The sequence below is a fragment of the Cajanus cajan genome, chromosome 9 (assembly GCF_000230855.2).
Source record: "Cajanus cajan strain Asha chromosome 9, NIPB_CcT2T_4, whole genome shotgun sequence".
NCBI lineage: Eukaryota > Viridiplantae > Streptophyta > Magnoliopsida > Fabales > Fabaceae > Cajanus > Cajanus cajan.
Window position 1 is genome coordinate 48,554,978 of NC_138525.1, and position 19,922 is coordinate 48,574,899.

The 19,922-nt window shown below is 33.8% G+C and overlaps 1 protein-coding gene across 5 annotated transcripts; it reads right to left on the reverse strand.

Moving 5' to 3' along the window:
- Positions 1–266: 266 nt before the first annotated feature.
- LOC109805973 (G protein alpha subunit 1) lies at positions 267–16,078 on the reverse strand. Of its 5 annotated transcripts, XM_083062985.1 has the most exons (15): positions 15,832–16,078; positions 15,590–15,749; positions 14,508–14,680; positions 14,344–14,416; positions 13,943–13,980; positions 13,766–13,855; positions 13,524–13,601; positions 12,911–13,018; positions 12,703–12,804; positions 12,027–12,082; positions 2,213–2,347; positions 1,657–1,750; positions 1,412–1,471; positions 1,249–1,328; positions 267–764 (listed from the first exon to the last, which is right to left on the reverse strand). In XM_083062985.1, the coding sequence occupies exons 3-15, from the start codon at positions 14,592–14,594 to the stop codon at positions 587–589; spliced, it is 1,179 nt and encodes a 392-aa protein (XP_082919111.1). In that variant the 5' UTR covers positions 14,595–14,680; positions 15,590–15,749; positions 15,832–16,078; the 3' UTR covers positions 267–586. The 5 variants fall into 5 exon arrangements, with proteins under 5 accessions (XP_082919111.1, XP_020223878.1, XP_020223874.1 ...); XM_020368289.3 differs by having other exon boundaries at positions 14,508–14,575; positions 15,590–16,078; XM_020368285.3 differs by having other exon boundaries at positions 15,590–16,078.
- Between the last annotated feature and the right edge of the window lie 3,844 nt (positions 16,079–19,922).

The following is a 19,922-nucleotide window of genomic DNA, read 5'->3' on the forward strand; positions in this document are numbered from 1 at the left end:
TAAAATGAAATAGACTTCTTCCCATCATAAACCATTTCCGTTTGTATTAGGAAACAAAAGTTCAGCACGGAAGCACAAGTCCATAATAGCCAACGGTAATGATTCCAAAACAAAACGTGTACATGTAAATAATATGTTAAAAACACTCTAGTATCAGTATTCAAAGCAAATGAATATAGGTTTGAATTCAGAACAAAGCATGCATATGACACATGGCACGTCTCCAAATTATTTACACGTGTGCATGCACACCAACACAGCACCACTGAGACAAAATATAATCACTAACATGAAATATGAAATATATCATATGATTAGTGACTTTCAATCTATAAAAACATTATCACAAATCATGATATGAAATCTCGAAACTTGAGTAACAAATTTGCCCTTTGAAGATGGATGTGGAGATTAACCACAAGAGAGGGTCTTCTTCTCCACCCACTCATTCAACAAGATTTAACTTGAAATAAAAATCAACAAATCGATTTAATATGTAGTAGTAGTATACCTGACCCCCAGTATACCCAAAATCTGATCACCTCTTCAATGTAAAAATATTGTTATCCCTTTTATAACATATGGTTCATAACATGCCAGCCTCTAAGAGATTTCTTCGCCTCAATGTCTCATCAACAAGCTTGAAAGTCTTCTTCACTACCTTCTGATCAAGAGCAGTGGTCCGGTAGATCTTAAAGACTCGGTCTACGCGATCCGGTGCAGTGCTCTGGAAATATGATTCCTCAAATTTTTTCTTTACAAACCTGAAAAATGAAAAATAGATTATCCAAGTGAATTAATTGTGTTGGTTATGAGAAATCAATCAAGTACTTGGAATTTCAACTTTATAGTAATGGACGGATCATTTGGATTGAAAAGACATTCAGTTTTTACATGTTAATTTTACATTTATTTAAAAATGTCACCTTATTTTCAATTTTCTTTCCTCTTTTCAAAAGTTTGTATAAGAATTAATGAAAACAATAAAAAGTTGTTTTCAATGTTCCTATACAAATTTCTCAAATCAAACTTGCTTACTATGTTATAAACATGCATCAACATATGTTTTCTGATGGGAACACAACCAAGATTCTTCTGGCTTGTTATGCAAATAGAAACAGTTATATAGAACAAAGCAAGAATATGTCTGAATTTGGAAGGCCTCTATTGGCCAGGATCAACTATTTTTCCCTTCAGCAGGGTCCTTTATTCTATTATATGTCTCAGCAATATAAAGAAGTTGCTTACTCATATGCATGCTCAATCTCTTGTTTCCCTGTTGAAACCGGTTGGTAATCTTTGAACCACTCACATACATTAAGTGGAACCTGCACAATGAAAATACATTAGACTGAAATTATGATAACCTCTTTAGCAAGGATAAAATGTACAATATTAAGATGGTTCTTACTTTCAGGATCTTCTTCTCAAATATGTCAAACTTGTTTAAGAATAACATGAAGGATGTTTTCTGTGTATGGAAAAGAGAAGGACATTATTATTTTCTGAGATGAGAAGAAATCTTAACTGTGAAAAATATAAAGCTTTCAGAAGCAGGTATCTTATAACAGAACCAGAGAAAGAAAAAGCTGACATAAGAATTTTTCACATAATTGTAGTCGAAGTTAAAGTTAATAAAGACTATAAAAAATAAACCTCAAAACACGGTTGCTTCAGGACCCACTCGAAAAGTTCCTTAGTCTCCATCATTCTGTTTCTGTTTTCATCCTCAAAAAGTGTTTGATCATACCTGAAGGCAAGTGTGATTCAATACAATTTTAGCTTCGAACATTTTATAATTATGACGCTCTCTTGCCAGCAACATTGAAAGGATACAAGAGTTAATTAATCCACTCAAATGTCCTAGCACAACAATATTTATGTATTCCAACATTTTCATTATTATTAGTAACTAAACTAAACATACACAGCGGCAAGACTACAAGGAGCTCAACCTTCACTTTTGAGTAAAACCTGTATAAAATTAACTGCTGAAGAAGTGAAAAACAGAAAGTAATAATATCCAATAGTATCTAACAATATATGATCCATCTTCCTGCCCCCCCTCAAACAAAAACTTCAACTAGACATTGTATGTTTAAACTTTTGATTTGGTATGAAATAAAATCAAAGCACATCTATATGCAAAAACTTCATAAACGTATTTGAGACTTAACATCATATTAAAATAGAGTCAAATAGTAGACCATACTCGCTAATTGCAGCACAGAATATTACAGCCGACACTCCTTCAAACAAATGGATCCATTTCCTCCTCTCATTTCTCTGTCCGCCAACATCAAAGAGTCTATAGACTTCACCACTTTTCTTATTTTCCCCAACAGGGCTGTCAAAATAGCAAAGACAAACCAATATATGTTGAGTAGTTCAACTCTATATTCATGATCAAGAAAAACGTAAAGTGACAATAGACATATCAAGTAACAAGAGCACAATAAAAAAAGGTGGCTTGATATCAAAGTCAATCACTCACATACAACTACGACAAGCATGACAAATATCATTTAGAAAAAAAGTAATGCAACCAATTCTTTATTGCTTTTAACTATTTATCATGTAGTCAGGATAACAATAAAAGAATAACATAGAATCATAAACAATGAAGACCAATTACAGCAATTAAATGTGAGGACAATGCAAGAATGACAATTGTTAAAAGATTAGAGGTTTGGGATTAGGAAAGAAATGAGAGTTAGTTGCAACAGCTAAAAGTAATAGATTGAAAATATAATTAATGTTATACATCATCTTAACTTAATACTTATATTAAGACTAAGAATTAGGTTGAATACTAGCACTACTAGTACAGCTCGAAGCTCACTAACAATAATCTAAAACCTATACATATCAAGATAGTTTAGATAACTGCAAATATTATAATATTTCTTAACACTAGCCATGAAGCTAAACCTTAAAGAACACCAACCCCTCATGTCAACGAATGTAGGGTATTCATGTTCCCGTGAACAATAGAACCTTCAATTCAATACAAAACTCAATAACCTTCACTGGAAACTTAAGATAGATCCAAACAACCAGACAGAAGAGAAGAAACTACAACCTATTTTAACAAGAAGTCATCACTAAGAAGAGAAGAAAAACTCAACAGTAGCAAATCATAAACCATTGAAACACATCATGTAAAAAAAAAAGCAAAGCTCAACCATTCCTTTGTTGTCAAACTTCTAACTCATAAATTCAACTTAGAACCATAGAAGTTTGCCATCCAGGTACAAAGATCTAGTTAACTTACATTACAAATCATTTCTAGAGAGTGTTGTGAATATCATAGATATTTAGCAGGTCAAAAAAATGGTGTTTGTTTCTCTGTTTCCTTATTATTGTTATTTCCTTTTTTATACATAGCCATTTACCCTATAAAGGAAATTAATGAACGTACAAAATATACAATTAATACAAAATCATTTCATTTAAACTTGGTATTAGAGACCCTGATCTTGGGAGTGTTGTTTCCATTGCTCCACTCTTGCCGGCTATTATCGTCACCCTCTTTGCCACTGTCGCCTTCCAAACCCAATGATCAGGTCAACCATGACACAGGAAGTTTCTAGGTAAGTCTCCAACCCGCATGTTATCACTCTTCCTAATGCATGTAGGCCACTCTATATGATTGACTATGATACCATGCACCAGTTGAACCTGTCCAGATAGGCTAGTTGGAGCCTTCCCAGTTAATTCTAGGGGGTGGGGTCACCCAAATCCATGCAGTGTGTCCTAGATCTACATAAACTTCCACCACTTTTTCTTGTTTGCTGTGCTTTTGAGATTGTTTCGAAGCATATGGATTCTTAATTTTTGGGCAACAAACCACACAAACTTTATAACATACACCAAAACACTTGAGAAGCAACTTACAATTGCTAATGAAGACCATGTCCCTATTATTGGATCTGGCAACATCCAACTCCAATCATCTCTATCCCTATACAATGTTCTTCATTTCCATAAATTAGCTAATAATCTCATTTTCATACATAGGTTCCCTCAATACCTGAATTGCTTCGTAACCATTTTCATTGAGTCACTCAAGACCTTGCCTCAAGAAAGACAATTTTAGTTGTTAAAAACAAGTGGGTTTTACTTCTTGCAACATAAGAAGATTGATGATAGTATTAGAATAAAGGAGATGTCTTCAACTCAACAAGCAATCTCAAACATTTGGGCTGCTTCACAAATTTGGCTTCACCATAAGCATTTTGGACAGTCTGTTAAATTTACTTAAATATACATTTTCGCATTTGTTTTCAAAGGAATCTATTAAGTTCTTCAATTGTGATATTTGTCATGTATTAAGCACCATCATGCATCTTTTTTACCTAGTAATAATAAATGGTCGTTCCTTTTGATCTTGCCCATTTTAACTTATGGGACTTGTTAATAAATCTTATTCTAGGATTAGATGGTTTGTAACTTTCATTGATGATTGTATTTGTGTGACTTGAACAGGCATTGTGAAACACAAATATGAGATTTTTCAAATATCAACTTTCTTTGTTTTGTCAAAAACCAATTTGGTAAGTCAATTAAAATAATTTGGTCAGACAATGGTTCTGAATATGTTAATCTAGAATTTTATAAGTTTGTTATGGATGAGGGTATTATCGTGAGCTAACTAGTATCAATACCCCCAACAGAATGAGGTTGTCAAAGCTTTACTCTTTCAAATGACATTTCTAATGTTTATTGGGGAGAAGTTGTCTAACTACCACCTACCTCATTAATAGGTTACTCGTGTTTTTCAAGGAATTAATCTAGTTGAACACATGTCATTCTTCCCTTCTTCTCCCCTACTATTGAGTCTCCCATGTTGTGTGTTTGGTGTGTTACATTTGTCCATTCTCATAGTCTTTATCATCGTAAGTTAGACTCAACAGCGGTCAAATGCGTCTATAATATATTGGTTACATTTATCCATTGATATCACCTTTCATGAAACTTAATCTTTCTTTGTCAACCCTCAATCACACAAATCAATCAAGAATCACATCCTTTTCTGCAAATTGACCAAAGCTCAACTACAAAATAAGCCCCATGTTCATCAACACGTTACAAAGGAATGATTCATCTAACAGAGAGCTTAGAATCATGACCTATAGGAGAGACAAAAAGTAGAGTTCTGTTTCAAACTCCAAAATTTATGTTATGTTCTAGCAATTTCAATGCTGCTATTTAGTTTCTCATTCACTATTGAAAGGAGTATGTGCATATCCCAAGTTATTCAAGGTGAAGACTAGGTGTATTTGATGTAGAATACATTGTGGATGAACACTATTTTTGAATATTATTTTTGTCTTAGATAATAAAAAGTCTATGGAAGCTCCATTAATTCACATTGAATCTTGAGTTTGAAAATCTTGGACCACTCAATCTCCAAGAAGCAGACTCTTAAAGATGTAATGTACATAATATATAATATAACCATTTGTGTGTCTTCACCAACAGCTTAAACTTTTGGAATAGTTGGTTCGTGACATGGTACCAAAGCCACCTTGATGAAGTTGAATTTCATCACAACATAGGTGAACTTCTGCATTATGTACGCTTTAAGCCAAACTGATCCTCGCATGAGGCGATGCTAGAAATGTAATATAAAATTATTCTTGTGTCTTTGCCTAATGTTTAAGCTTTAGGATAGTGGGTTCAAAGAGAAATTAGGAAACTCTAGCAATACCTCTTTTCTAGTTAGCCAAAACCACAAGAGACAACTCTTGCTGCTAGACTTTGATCCTATTATGGTAACTGTTGGAAAACCACCTTATTGCGGTTACCTCTAGCTTGCCTTAGTTGCAGCCCCTTTGGGGCTACCTTAATTGAAGCATCAAGGCGGTTTAGTTTCACATCAATTAGAGATATGGCTTAGGTAAAGTTTATAAAACTTGGATAGTCCTCACTCCTCACCTTACAAGCCAATTTTGTAGGTGTTAAGATAATTCTGTTTAGATATACTAGTTTATCTTCTCCTAAGTTCAAGTTTAGTTTCCTTAGTCAGTTTTATCTAAATCCCTAAACTTTAGGGATTGATTATATTTTATGCCTATTTATTTTATTGTACTCATTCAGATTCAATAATAAGAAATTATTCATATTCAAGTTGGTACCAGAGCACTCTGGTCCAGGAACCCTAATCCAGCAGCCAACATCTAGGGTTTCTAGGGTTTTCGAGTTTTGTTCGCGGTTGCCGGAGTTGACACTGCCTGCACACTCAGAGGTCGCCGATCGGCCTCCCCGTCGCGAGCCACCGTCAGCCGCCGTCTCACGCGCGGTTATTGTTGAAGAAGCTCGTCGGCGCGTGGGCTTCACGCGCCACCCTCCCAGCCTCCGTTTGCGACGCGGTTCACTCCGTTGGACTCGCCGGCCCTCCCTCTTCCCGTTTTGACCCTTTTCAGGTTGTGGGTCACACTCTAGGTGGTCTGTTGGTGGTCGTTTGGTTGCGGCCTCGGAGTTTCATGGTCGTTTGGTTGCTGCCTCGAAGTTCCGTGGTTGTTTGGTTCCTGTCTCGGAGTTCCGTGGCTGTTTGGTTGCTGTCTCGGGGTTCCGTGGTGGTTTGGTTGCTACCTCGGAGTTCCGTGGTTGATTGGGTGCTACCTCGGAGTTTCTTGACTGTTTATTTGCTATTTTTCTTCTTTTTCTCTTCATGGCAGAGATTCCTAAGGAGAATCCAAAAATTGAATCTTCCAAAAGGGGGCTGGTCTCCTTTGCCTTTTCTGGATCACCTACTATTACATCTGAAAAGTTTAATGGTAAAAATTATTTGGATTGGTCCACTGCGGTTGAAATGTAGTTTTTAGGTCAGGGTCTCTATGATCATCTTACTAAAAGGGCGTCCGAAATTGATAAAGAGGTGAGAGATGAATGGCAACGGGCAGATTATCAACTTGTATCTCTATTGTGGCAGTCCATTGAGCCTAAATTAATGGTGCATTTTCGTTCGTACAAGACATGCTATGATATTTGGAAGAAGGCTCGAAATGTCTATGCCAATGATATCCAAAGAATATACGAGTCTGTTCATGGTCTGGCAACTCTTCGTATGGTTGATAATAATTTGCCAACGTATTTGAATCGTGCTCAATCCACTATTGATGAGCTCAAGCTAATGTTGGTTAGTGATGATCCTCAACAAATATTAAACAAACTTGATAATATGTTTATGGTGTTTATCCTTCAAGGACTCCACAAAGATTATAGATCTGTTCGAGATCAAATCTTGACAAATCCTGTCATTCCTACAGCAGAAGAACTCATAGATCGACTGATTCAGGTCCCTTCACCAGAGGCAGATCCTCACATAGAATCTGAGTCCTCTGCTTTTATCTCTAGTACAGCTGACCGTGGAAGTCAAGGGCGTGGTCGAGGTCGTGGTCGTGGTAAAGGGGGTAGAGGAAACCTCCATTGTACCTACTGTCAGAGAGATGGACATACACGAGACAGGTGTTATTCCTTGCATGGCTTTCCGAGCAAGACAGCTAATGTGGTTCAATCTCCAACTTCAGCTCTAGAGCTCAAGATTGAACCGGAGGGCAATCATCCAATCACATTATCTACCAATGATTACCAAGAGTATCTTCAATTGAAGGCAACTAAACAGGCCTCCTCTTCCATCATTGTTGCTCATACTGGTAATTCTACAGTTTGTCTCTCTCATTCTACTTCTATTGGACCTTGGGTTTTGGACTCCGGTGTTTCTGATCACCTAACTGGTAATGTCTCCCTTTTCCCTAACCTATCATCACCTAAAACTCCACATCATATCACTCTTGCGGATGGGTCAAAAGTTCAAGCCACTGGTATTGGCCAAATATCACCTCTCCCATCACTACCATTAAAATCTATTTTACTAGTTCCTGGATGTCCCTTTAATTTGATTTCTATAAGTAAGTTGACTCGGTCACTAAACTGTGTCATAACCTTCACTTCTAATTCTTTCTTGATACAGGACCGGAGTACGGGACAGACGATTAGAGCCGGATCTGAATCACATGGTCTCTACTACCTTCAGCCTTCTACCTCTACCATATGTGCATCTATTGAGTCTCCTGTTTAATTCATCGTCACCTGGGTCATCCAAGCTTGAATAAATTAAAGAAAATGGTACCTCATCTCTCACGGTTGGTGTCCTTAGAGTGTGAGTCGTGTCAATTAGGGAAGCATGTTAGAGCTTCTTTTCCTAATAGTATTAATAGTCGAGCTATGTCTCCTTTTGATGTTATTCATTCTGATGTTTGGGGTCCTAGTCGCATTCCTTCTCTTTTAGGACATAGGTATTACGTCACCTTTATTGATGATTTTTCTAGATGTACTTGGATATTTTTAATGAAAAATCGTTCTGAGTTATTCAATATTTTCCTAAGTTTCTATTCGGAGATCAAAACTCAATTTGGCAAAGTAATTCGGATTTTACGAAGTGATAATGCTAAAGAATATTTTTCAGATTGCTTCAAATCATTTATGGCTTTCCATGACATTCTACATCAATCTAGTTGCCCTCATACACCTCAACAAAATGGTGTAGCTGAGCGAAAACATAGACATATTGTGGACACTGCTCGTACTCTTTTATTGAATGCCAATGCACCCCCAAAGTTGTGGGGCGATGCTGTCCTCACTGCAGGGTATTTAATAAATCGAATGCCATCGTCTGTCTTGAATGATCAAGTACCTCATTCCCTATTATACCCATTGGATCCCCTTTATTCTGTTCATCCTCGTGTCTTTGGCTGTACTTGTTTTGTCCATGATCTTTTCTCAGGAAATGCTAAATTGTCTGCTCGGGCCATCAAATGTGTTCTTAGGATACTCCCGTGTCCAAAAGGGGTACCGTTGTTACTCTCCTGCTACGCATTGATTTTACACCAGTGCAGATGTCATTTTCTTTGAAGATACACCATATTTTATTGCCACAGATGTCTCTCTGGTTGACTCAGATCTCCTCTCTCAGGTATTGCCTATTCCTCATTTTGATCATAGTGTGCCTCCTACCACACTTGCTACTTTAGAGGCACCAAATCCTCCCGCACTACCAGGGTCTGACCATCCTCTACACCGATTTGGGATAACCTATGAGCGTCGATCACATACTGTTGTTCCGCCTAATGATTCTTCAATTGAGCCATGTGATTCTATTCCTGCTTCAGTCTCCTCACCTACTCCGGCCCCACCTACCTCAGTTGACTTGCCTATTGCTCTTCGTAAAGGTAGTCGTTCTACTTGTAATCCTCATCCTATTTATAACTTTCTTTCATATCATCGTTTGTCTCCTACCTATTATGCTTTTGTCTCTGCTATTTCCTCTATTACCATTCCCAAGACAGTACAGGAGGCCTTAACCCATCCAGGATGGCGACAAGCAATGATTGATGAGATGACAGCTTTAGACTCCAACCACACTTGGGTACTTGTCCCACCTCCGCCTGAAAAATCTGTTGTTGGATGTCGGTGGGTATTTAATGTTAAAGTGGGCCATGATGGACAGGTGGATAGATTGAAAGCTCGTCTTGTGGCTAAGGGATACACGCAAGTATATGGTTTGGATTACAGCGACACCTTCTCTCCAGTTGCGAAGATGGCCTCAGTTCGTCTCTTCTTAGCTATGGCTGCTATGAGGCATTGGCCTTTGTTTCAATTAGACATCAAAAATGCCTTCTTACATGGTGATTTGGAGGAGGAGATTTATATGGATCAACCTCCTGGGTTTGTTGCTCAAGGGGGGTCTGGTCTTGTATGTAAATTGCAAAAGTCCTTGTATGGCCCCAAACAATCACCTCGTGCTTGGTTTGGTCGGTTTAGCAAAGTTATACAGGAATTTGGAATGATCCGCTGCGAGACAGACCACTCTGTCTTCTTTAGACGCTCATCGACACATAGATTTATCTATCTTGTTGTTTATGTAGATGATATTGTGATTACAGGTGATGATCAGGAGGTCATCAGGCTCTGAAGCAACACTTATTTAAACACTTTAACACTAAGGATTTAGGTCCCCTACATTATTTTCTCGGGATTGAGGTCGCTCAGTCAAAGTCCGGTATTGCTATTTCTCAGAGAAAATATGCCCTTGATATTATAGAAGAGACCGGACTTACAGATTATAAGCCAGTTGACACTCCCATGGATCCTAATGTGAAGCTTATGCCTAATCAGGGGGAGCCTTATTCTGACCCAGGGAGATATCGGAGATTAGTGGGAAAATTGAATTATCTCACCATGACCAGACCTGATATATCATTTCCTGTCAGTGTTGTAAGTCAGTTTCTTAACTCTCCCTGTGAGAGTCATTGACTTGCAGTTGTTCGAATCCTTAGATACATCAAAAGATCACCAGGAAAAAGACTTGTTTACAATGATAGAGGACATACAAACATTGTTGGATATTCAGATGCAGATTGGGCAGGTGATGCAAGTGATAAGCGGTCAACATCAGGCTATTGTGTCTTCATAGGTGGTAATCTTGTCTCATGGAAGAGTAAAAAGCAAAGTGTTGTTGCACGATCAAGTACAGAAGCAGAATATCGTGCTATGGCTCACACCACATGTGAGCTCTTGTGGCTAAAATTCTTAATTCAAGAGTTGCAGTTTTGCAAGGTTGGTCATATGGAACTAGTTTGTGATAACCAGTCAGCTTTATACATCTCCTCTAATCCAGTTTTTCATGAGAGAACAAAGCATATAGAGGTTGACTGCCATTTCATCAGAGAAAAGATTCTCTCCGGTATCATCAAGACCTCCTCAGTTTGCTCCAAGAATCAACTTGCAGATATCTTTACTAAATCTTTACGAGGTCCTAGGATAACATATATATGTAACAAGCTAGATGCATATGATATATATGCTCCAGCTTGAGGGAGAGTGGTAAGATAATTCTGTTTAGATATACTAGTTTATCTTCTCCTAAGTTCTAGTTTAGTTTCCTTAGTCAGTTTTATCTAAATCCCTAAACTTTAGGGATTGATTATATTTTATGCCTATTTATTTTATTGTACTCATTCAGATTCAATAATAAGAAATTATTCATATTCAAATGTAGGATTAACTCAATTCTTAAGACCAAATTATAATAATACATCATTGGCTAAAAACACTAATCTAAGGCAGTTCCACCTCACCAATAGACTTTTCCACCTAGGATAGGCAACTATCTAGGGACAGCTTGATCTAATGAGCAACCATTTCCTCAAATATATCTACAGGTAACTCCATCTTGTGGGCAGCTCCTTGTCTTTAACATAGGCAGCTATATTACTCTTGCTAACAACTATAGCTAAAAGACCAAACAGCAATAACAGAAGGGAAGAGAATAAATGCCATAATTTATGTATTACTTAAGTAGTTAAGGTCCATCATTCTGACATTTTCCAAGTAATAGTACTCAGAAAATACAGAAATCTAATCTAGTTGTTTATGTCCGCTTGGGAGGATATTGTGAAATTTATAGAGAGAGAAAGAGAACAACAAAAAGTCACTTTCCACTAAGTGGGGTAGTTACATGGATCAAATGTAGCCATTCTACTCAACAAGTTTTCAAAAAAAGTCATTTAGATCCAAGTCTGTCTTTATGGTTTCATTTAAAGCTTTTATTGGCTTTCCTCAAGATATTATCCCCATGTTATCCACTCTTCTTACCATGCTTCTATTGGTCTTCTTCTTACATGACCAAATCATCTTACAAACGATTCTACCATCTTTGCCCCAACAGATGCTACCATACTTTCTCTAATGCATTTCTTATCCTAATCTTGTCTTGTATTCATATATAGAGAAATGATATTACCGTAAATAACACAGTTGTTCAAGACTAATCAACAAATCTGCCTCTTGTCTCCGGCTACCTCTTTCAATTACCAAGAATCCTTTAACTTAACCCCTCCCCCAAGAAAAAAAAAAACAAAAAAGAAACAGGCTATATATCTTCATTCTGACTTTAGAATAACAAGGACAGTAATAAGCATTTCTTTGTATCATTTCAGTAAGACAATCAGCATGTTTACCTGAACTGAATCTCTACAACACCAGTGGTACGCACTCTTGCATACAAAACATCCTCCTGCAGTTGTGAATCAGAGTGAGGAATTATGACATTCATGAACATACAACCATTTCAAATTTAAGGGTCTATGACTGCAAAGAGAAAATAAAAATTAATTGAACTTCTTCCAAGATATATCCTCTATTTAGTCTGTCATATGGGCACCAGGTTACTTTTGCAGAATATAGTATCACAAAAATAGTATACCAACAAGAAGCAAAATAAAACATAAGTTCATTTAAGGACAAAAGCAAAATAAGGCCAATAAGGACAGAGTTACATACTACCACTAATTACTTTAAAGATTAAGAGTGCTTCACTTTATCACTTGATCTTTTTCAAATCAGAAGAATATAAATTTTTTCATGCCCTTTTTAAATCACTTTATTTTTATTTTTATTGGTAATAAAATAAAGTGTCAAGGGTTATGAACCATGCCTAATAAATGGTACACCAACAAAAGCAAGAAAAGAAAAATAATAATAATAATTGGGCCCTCAAACCTGAAACATATAAGGAAAAAAAGCCACACCAACCAAAAAGAAATAAATCAGATCCGCAATGTACCAAGGGAAGATAAAAATGAAATTACTAATTAGCTTTAAAATCCATGTAAAAGTATGATAGATTTTGGCTACCTTTGTTGGAACATAATTTGTGTCAGATAGCCTTTGCAAATTTTCCATGAAATAATCAGTACAATCTGGAATTTGAAGCTCACTACCACGGACATATGTCTCCTACAGAATGTAAAATATCTGGTTCACAATACTAACTAACTGATGCAAGAAGATAACTACATAGCAAGATTTAAGTAAAAGAAGCCAAAGTATGCCATCTAGCCACCTGAATAGCAGGATCCTTCCACAGATTCTCAATTTCCTGTGCAAGTTCCTTGGTGAGATATGGGTAATCCAGCCTGCCTCCAATTTCTGATAACTTTTCCCCGATTTCCTGCCAGAAAAATTAAGAAAGCTTCATTTAAACTTCAACAAAAATTCTGTCATGAACCAACTGTCCCAAAAGCTTGAGATGTTGAATGCAGACAGGAGAATAGTTTTTTATTATATTTTTAACACAGCTCCTCATGCAATAGCCATTTGGGCTTGAAGTATGGATAATGCACAGGTCCAACTACCATGTGCCAAAAATTCAACTTTATATCTGAAGAATGGGGATGATTTCGTCAGAGACTTTGATATCATCTCATGAACCGACTATCCCAAAAGCTTAAGCTATTAGGTAAAGACAGATGGCTGGTTTTATATTATATTTCTAATAAATTCTTTGATAATTTGACAAAGAAACAGAATTCCACTAAAAAATAAGAAGCCTGTGTATAATTGATTATAGTTCCTCATAAAAAAAATTTTAAAAAATTGTTTAACAAGATACTGCATCCTAAAATTATTGATCATACCATAGTAGCGAATAATAGAGATGAAAAACAGTAAACTACCTTATTTTCATTGGATATAGCATACTTTGTGAAATCAACATCATTCTGGGCAAACTCCTTTGATCCATCATGCAGTAACTGTTTAATCACATCAAGTGCATATTAAGGATTACATTTTACTCAGCTAGCTCCAATGAAACTCGATTCACAAAAAAACTTTTTCAAACTATAAACAGTGGACACTGCAAACTCTGTATTTTAAAGAGAAAAAATAATAACACACCCTTTCAAGTATTGCGTACTTTTATTGTCTGATACACATTAGCATGAATGACTGGTAAGTAGCTTTTTAGTTCTGCCTCGTCAAAGCCAGTTTGAAACAAAAGTTTTATCTGCATATTATAGACAAATAAAAAAATATAAACAATCTATCAAGTATATACAATGCTAAAAACATGGACAACAATACATTTTCTTACCTGCTTAAATATTGTGGACTTCCCTGACTCTCCAGCTCCTAAACAACAGGAAAATTGACACAGTTAAACAAGTCCAGAAGAAAAATAACAAAATCAACCACACAAGAAATTAAAATATTATTACATATATGATTCAATTAAATGAATATGGCAATAATACACAAGTAATAGTATCAACATCTGGCAACCAAGTGCTTTTGAAAATGCTCCAATCACCAGCAGAAACTACACACAAACAATATTTGCTATTCCTTAAAATCCAGGGAGCATTATCACCACTTATACAATGCTATATTCCAAGTGCCTCCATAAGTCACTTAAATTGAAAAACTTTAACTTTAAAATGTATTAGTGAAGAATATAAAACAGATATATAACAAAACTGCCCAAATAAAAGGTACCAAGAAGTAGAAGTCTCTGAATATGCTTTTCGGCCTTTGTTTCTAACTCAATTCTTCTTTCAATCTCTGCAGCCTGCAAATGCACCCATTGGTAAAATTAAAGGCCATGTAACACTTCAAGATTAAGAACATAAAAAGTATGTACTTTATTGACTATTATGGACCTGTGCATTTTCTTCTGCATCAGCATCATTGTAACGACGATTTCTGCTACAGAGTAAGCCCATATTTTCTGTTACACAAGACAGCATAGAAGATGACTAGTCAAGCTCCACCAGAAATCAGTGTTTCAATGCCCTTCTCAAATGCGTACATGCATTAATGGACTTGATTTCACCTAACAAAATAAAACTAGGATAAGGTCAGGAGCCAAAACAAGACAAACAGAACCCCTGATCCCTGCAAAGGAAGATCTTAAGTCATTTCATAAGTTGATATTCCACTCAATTTGCCACATTACATTTGTAGTTGAGGACTATTTTCAATTAGTTATTTTCCCAAAATGCTATTTTGAATGGACAAAAAGGAGATTCTCCAATCTTTCACAACTGGGGAACAATTTAGTGATCACATATGAACAAAGTATGAATGACACAAAGGTCCAAGGTATACATCAATGTACCCAGAATTTCACCAAATATGGCTAAGCCCAACAATCAGATACAACTCACAGGCAACCTCATTGTTGAGGACAGGGTTATAGGTAATTAAGATACCCAGGATTGTGAAAGAAATTTACATGACCCATTATTTTGCGTTGTCTTAGCGAGTGCTTTTTTGGTTCCCCAAAATGTAACAAATCTCTTACAAGCTAAAACTCCCCAATTAGCCATAAAAAGAAAGTAATGAATTCATTTGGGCATACTCTCATTTTTTTTCCTTTCTTGATTTTCTTAATCTTATCGGTCAACTAGGCACCCTACCTAAACAGAAATAAACAAATTCCTTCACACTGAGCAAGAAAACTCAGCAGCTCAAATACTATTAAAAGCATTAGCATGCAAGTCCAATCAACCCATGAAAGATAACACATGCCAAAATGGTACAAACATCAAATGCAAGATCACACACACACCCACATCTCGATCTGAATATGCAAGTGCGACATCAATTACAGAGATCTTTTAAGCCAAAAAAAACAGACCAACCCATCTCAAATTACCAAGAAAAGGAAGGATCTTTAGAGAGAGAGAGAGAGAAAGAGAGAGAACAAGAATTAAGAATGCAACAGAAAAATAGAGTTTACCTGAAAACAAGCAAAGGGTATTCTTTTCTTTTCTTTGTGATATGCCGCTAGATTTGACTGATGCGTTGGTTGAGAGATTGTTGAACTTGAAGCTAAAAAGCAACTACTTCAGTTGCTTTGTTCATTGCATAGAGAGCAGAAACCAGGAAGGTACATGACTCTAGTATAAAAAACACAACATTAAAAAAACAATAATTTATCTTTGTTTAGTTTAAGGTAATAATAATAAAATAATGGATTACGATATTAATTGTATTTGGGGTGTGTGGGTAATAATGGGTACACAAAACAACAAGTACTAGTGTGTCATAGGGACACAGAGATGAATATGATATGAGGAAATGGAAGCAAAGAAGAGGGTGAAGGGAAAGAAAAAGAGCGCCGAAAGCTGCTAAGGCTTCTTCCTCTTCTTTGGGTTCGGTCAAAGACAGAGACAGCGAGGCAGAGCGATTATATCACTTTTCTATATGTCTTCTTGGGAAAATACACTAACCTCACTCTCTTCTCTCTATTGTTATACCCGTCATCACAGGATAACAACAACAACAAATTATTTGGTCATTTTCATCATCTTTCTGTCTCACAATAATTTCAAGTTTTTATATATTCAGGACAACAGTTTAAATTTGTAAGTATTTTTATAAAAATATATTATTTTTATAATTTTAAAAATTTATGATTATTTCTTTTTAAAAAAAAATTAAACTTATCATATTTAAACAAAATTAAACATCTTGAAATCATTTTTCAGCAAATTTATTTACACAAAATGTCATCCTAATTATAATTGATTATTCATATAATTAATTATTAAAATAATTTAATTTTGACAACTTTTTCAAACACACTTGAAATGTATTATTCTTTTATATAATTTTAGTAAAATAATTTTTCATCACTATAGATACATTCTTTTTAATTGGGGTAGTTAGAATAATTTATTAAAAAAATTAAAATATTTTTCAAATGTTAAAATTACTATCATCATAGAACAAAAAATAGTAGTTTTTTAAATATTAATTTTTTAACATTAAAATACTTAAATATATGAAATATAATAATCGATTAAAAAATCTATAGTTAGTGATGTGAACCGGTATCTAATAATTTGTGGAAAACAATACTATTGCTAAATAAATGTGAAATATTGGACTTGGTTAGTACGTCTACATTGCACTTTACGACCAATGTTTCTAGAGGGGTTTAGGGAAATGGAAAATTCAAAGTAAAAGGTCAATGGTCGTGTTGTTGTTGTTGTTAGATCTTCTCTTTTCTTTTTTATTTTCCTTTTCTTTACATCATCTTTGAACCGACCATGCTCCTTTCTTAATTATTTGATACTGATATATTATTATATTATTCTGTCAAAGTTTGACTCATTTATGTCACTAATCTTCAACGTGTTTGCTAACATGGTTGGGTACAAGGAGTTAGTAATGAACTGAGTTAACATGAAATTGTTTCAAGATTCGATATTAAAAATTGAACTTGAATTAGAAATTTTTAAGTTTAATTTGATATATGCATAGTTTAATACTTTAATATCTTTGATTTATGAACTGGCTTGAGATATGTGTGAAGTTGAATTTGACATAAAAATTGAGGTAAGCAAATTTAACTTGAGTTATATATAATCTATTTGGTTCACGAATAAGAAATATATCTGTTTATCTACATTCTTTTTAAGTTATGACCATTTATATTTCACTTTTATACATTAAATCATGTGACGTTGAGTGGTAACATATTAACATTGCAACTTGTAAGAAAAATCTTTATTTTCTCAAAGAAAATCACATTTTTCATACTAAATATGTTTCATTTATATATTTGTATACTTATTTATCTAATTGTGAAAAAAAAATTAGATGCAATTGATCTTGAAGACACTAAGCAAATTAAAGAAGAATATTTTTTCTCACAATAAATGAAAAATAGCGTGAAAATATGGAAAGGAAAAAAAATAATTAATTGTTTTCACAAAAAATTACAATGCATGTTGATATGAATTCTCTTAATTTCTCATTATATTAAATGATAATTTCTATTGTTTACATTAAGAAAAAGTTACGACTAAACTTTAAATGTTATAATTAATATGTAATTAGTCACATCATTTACAATTTTTACTTTTTTAGGACATTACAATTTGTATTAGTTGACATTACAATTTCATGTTAAAAATTTAAATGATTTGATAACAGGACATGTGAGTAACTAAGTTATACAAATGTATTATCGCGAATACAATTAATTCTTTTACACAAATATTAAAATTTAATAGTAAATAATTAAATTACACTCACAAAATACTTCACCAGTATTTTATAAGTGTGTCTATGATTGATTATTTTATAAAATATATTTGAACAAAGAGAGGATTTTAGAATATTTTACTCTAGATAGTCACTCATATATATAATGATAGGATGGTTCAGTTCAAAAGAGATAAATTAAATGGTTGATACATTTTATTGGGTAGGGATAAATTATTTTAACTATAAGAGATAAATATAACCTATCAAACTTCCATATAATTATATATATATATATATATATATATATATATGAAAAGGATCAAATAATTTATAGAATAATTTTATCTTCATATTTCAAATTTTTATTCTCTTTTAATTTAATGGTGTCAAATCGATTCTAAATATTATTCAAATTTGATAAAATTTATTAGCTTTCTTTTTATTTACAATAATTTTTTTAATTGCCATAAATTATTCTCATAATTAATTTATCTTTTCTCATTTTTGAAACAAAGCTTTAATCTGTATCATAAATTATATTGTCATGTGCTTAGCATGGAACACAACCTTCATTCTTAGACATTTAAAGTATAACATATACATTCACTTTACTAAGACACAAGCATACAACAATATAACTACTACTAAATGATTAGTTTCATAGACCAATAACAAGCTATAACTAAACTAGTGATACAATTTATAAGTTATAATTACCAATTTTTAGGGGTTTTCGTACGCCACTCTTTATTTTTATGTATAGAATGAATAACAATGCAGAAAAAAAAAATTAAAGACAAGTAAAGGAAAGTATCACCTTTATTCATCAATTGAAAAAGAGTGTACATCAAACATAATAAGAGAGGCTACTTAATGCAAATAATCCTTAATTTGGTACATATCATCAAAATCAAAATATAACTTTGATAAATATAATCAACTGTCTTATAATCAAAAGATAATTAAGATAGTATGCAAATAATCTTAAATTCAAACTTTGATTTTGTGATTATAATTTTAATGGATAAAAAAATTTATTTGGTAACAGATAAATAGTGTTGGCAAAGTTGCACTCCTTCATAATTCCATGGAAGTATAGTTGAGAACGAGCATGCCTGTTTGTCCAAGCTTGATAGAGTTGAATATATCTCAAAAACAACATTTGTAAGAGAGAATTTGATTGCAAATTTGGGATGTCCCACACAGCCCGGAAACATCAAAAGAATCTTAATAAAATTGTTTATGATTTTTTTCTTTGATTTTTACCCGAGAAAACCATTAATAATAAAGTATAATTGAGTTGAAAAATCACCTTTTGACTAAAAGAATTAAAAAATAAATTAACTATAATCCAACCAAGTAGTCAATTATTACAGTAATTGGAGTTGATTGTCGCTCTAATTTTGTAATATTATAGTGGGATCACACAATCATGTTTGTGAAAAAAATTTGATTATTTTGTTTTATTTTTCCTTTTTGATATGCAAAGAAGGAGAAATGTAAACAAAGAAAGAAAAGCATAAGAAAAAAGGATAAATTGATTATTGAGACTAATTTATGCCAATCAAGAAAAATTATTGTAAATAAAGAGAAGGTTAATACATTTTACTAAAGTTTAGTAATATTTAAAATTGATTTTGCACCATTAGATTAAAAGAAAATAAAAAACTGAGTGTGGAGTAACTTTATAAAGTCACTTCATGGGTTATAAGATCCTCCCTTATATATATATATATATATATATATATAAAGAGATCTTTTTACTCCAATAGTAAATCTACCTAGATTTATTGCGTTCAATAACTCATATTCTACATCAAATTTCAACGATCTAACCGTTCAATTTAAATTTCTTAATGCATAGATCAAATCTGCAAATTTTTAGAAAATTTGAAAATCATTTGATACTTCATTTCATTAATTCAAATTGACGGATAATTATAAAATCACCTTATACATTGTGTTGAGTCAGACGAAGCAATTCCCAGTAAGGTTTTGAATGAGCCAAATATAATACATGTTGTTATTTCTAACAAGCGTGTTAGTGTTTCAGAAAAACATAAGTACAGGCAAGT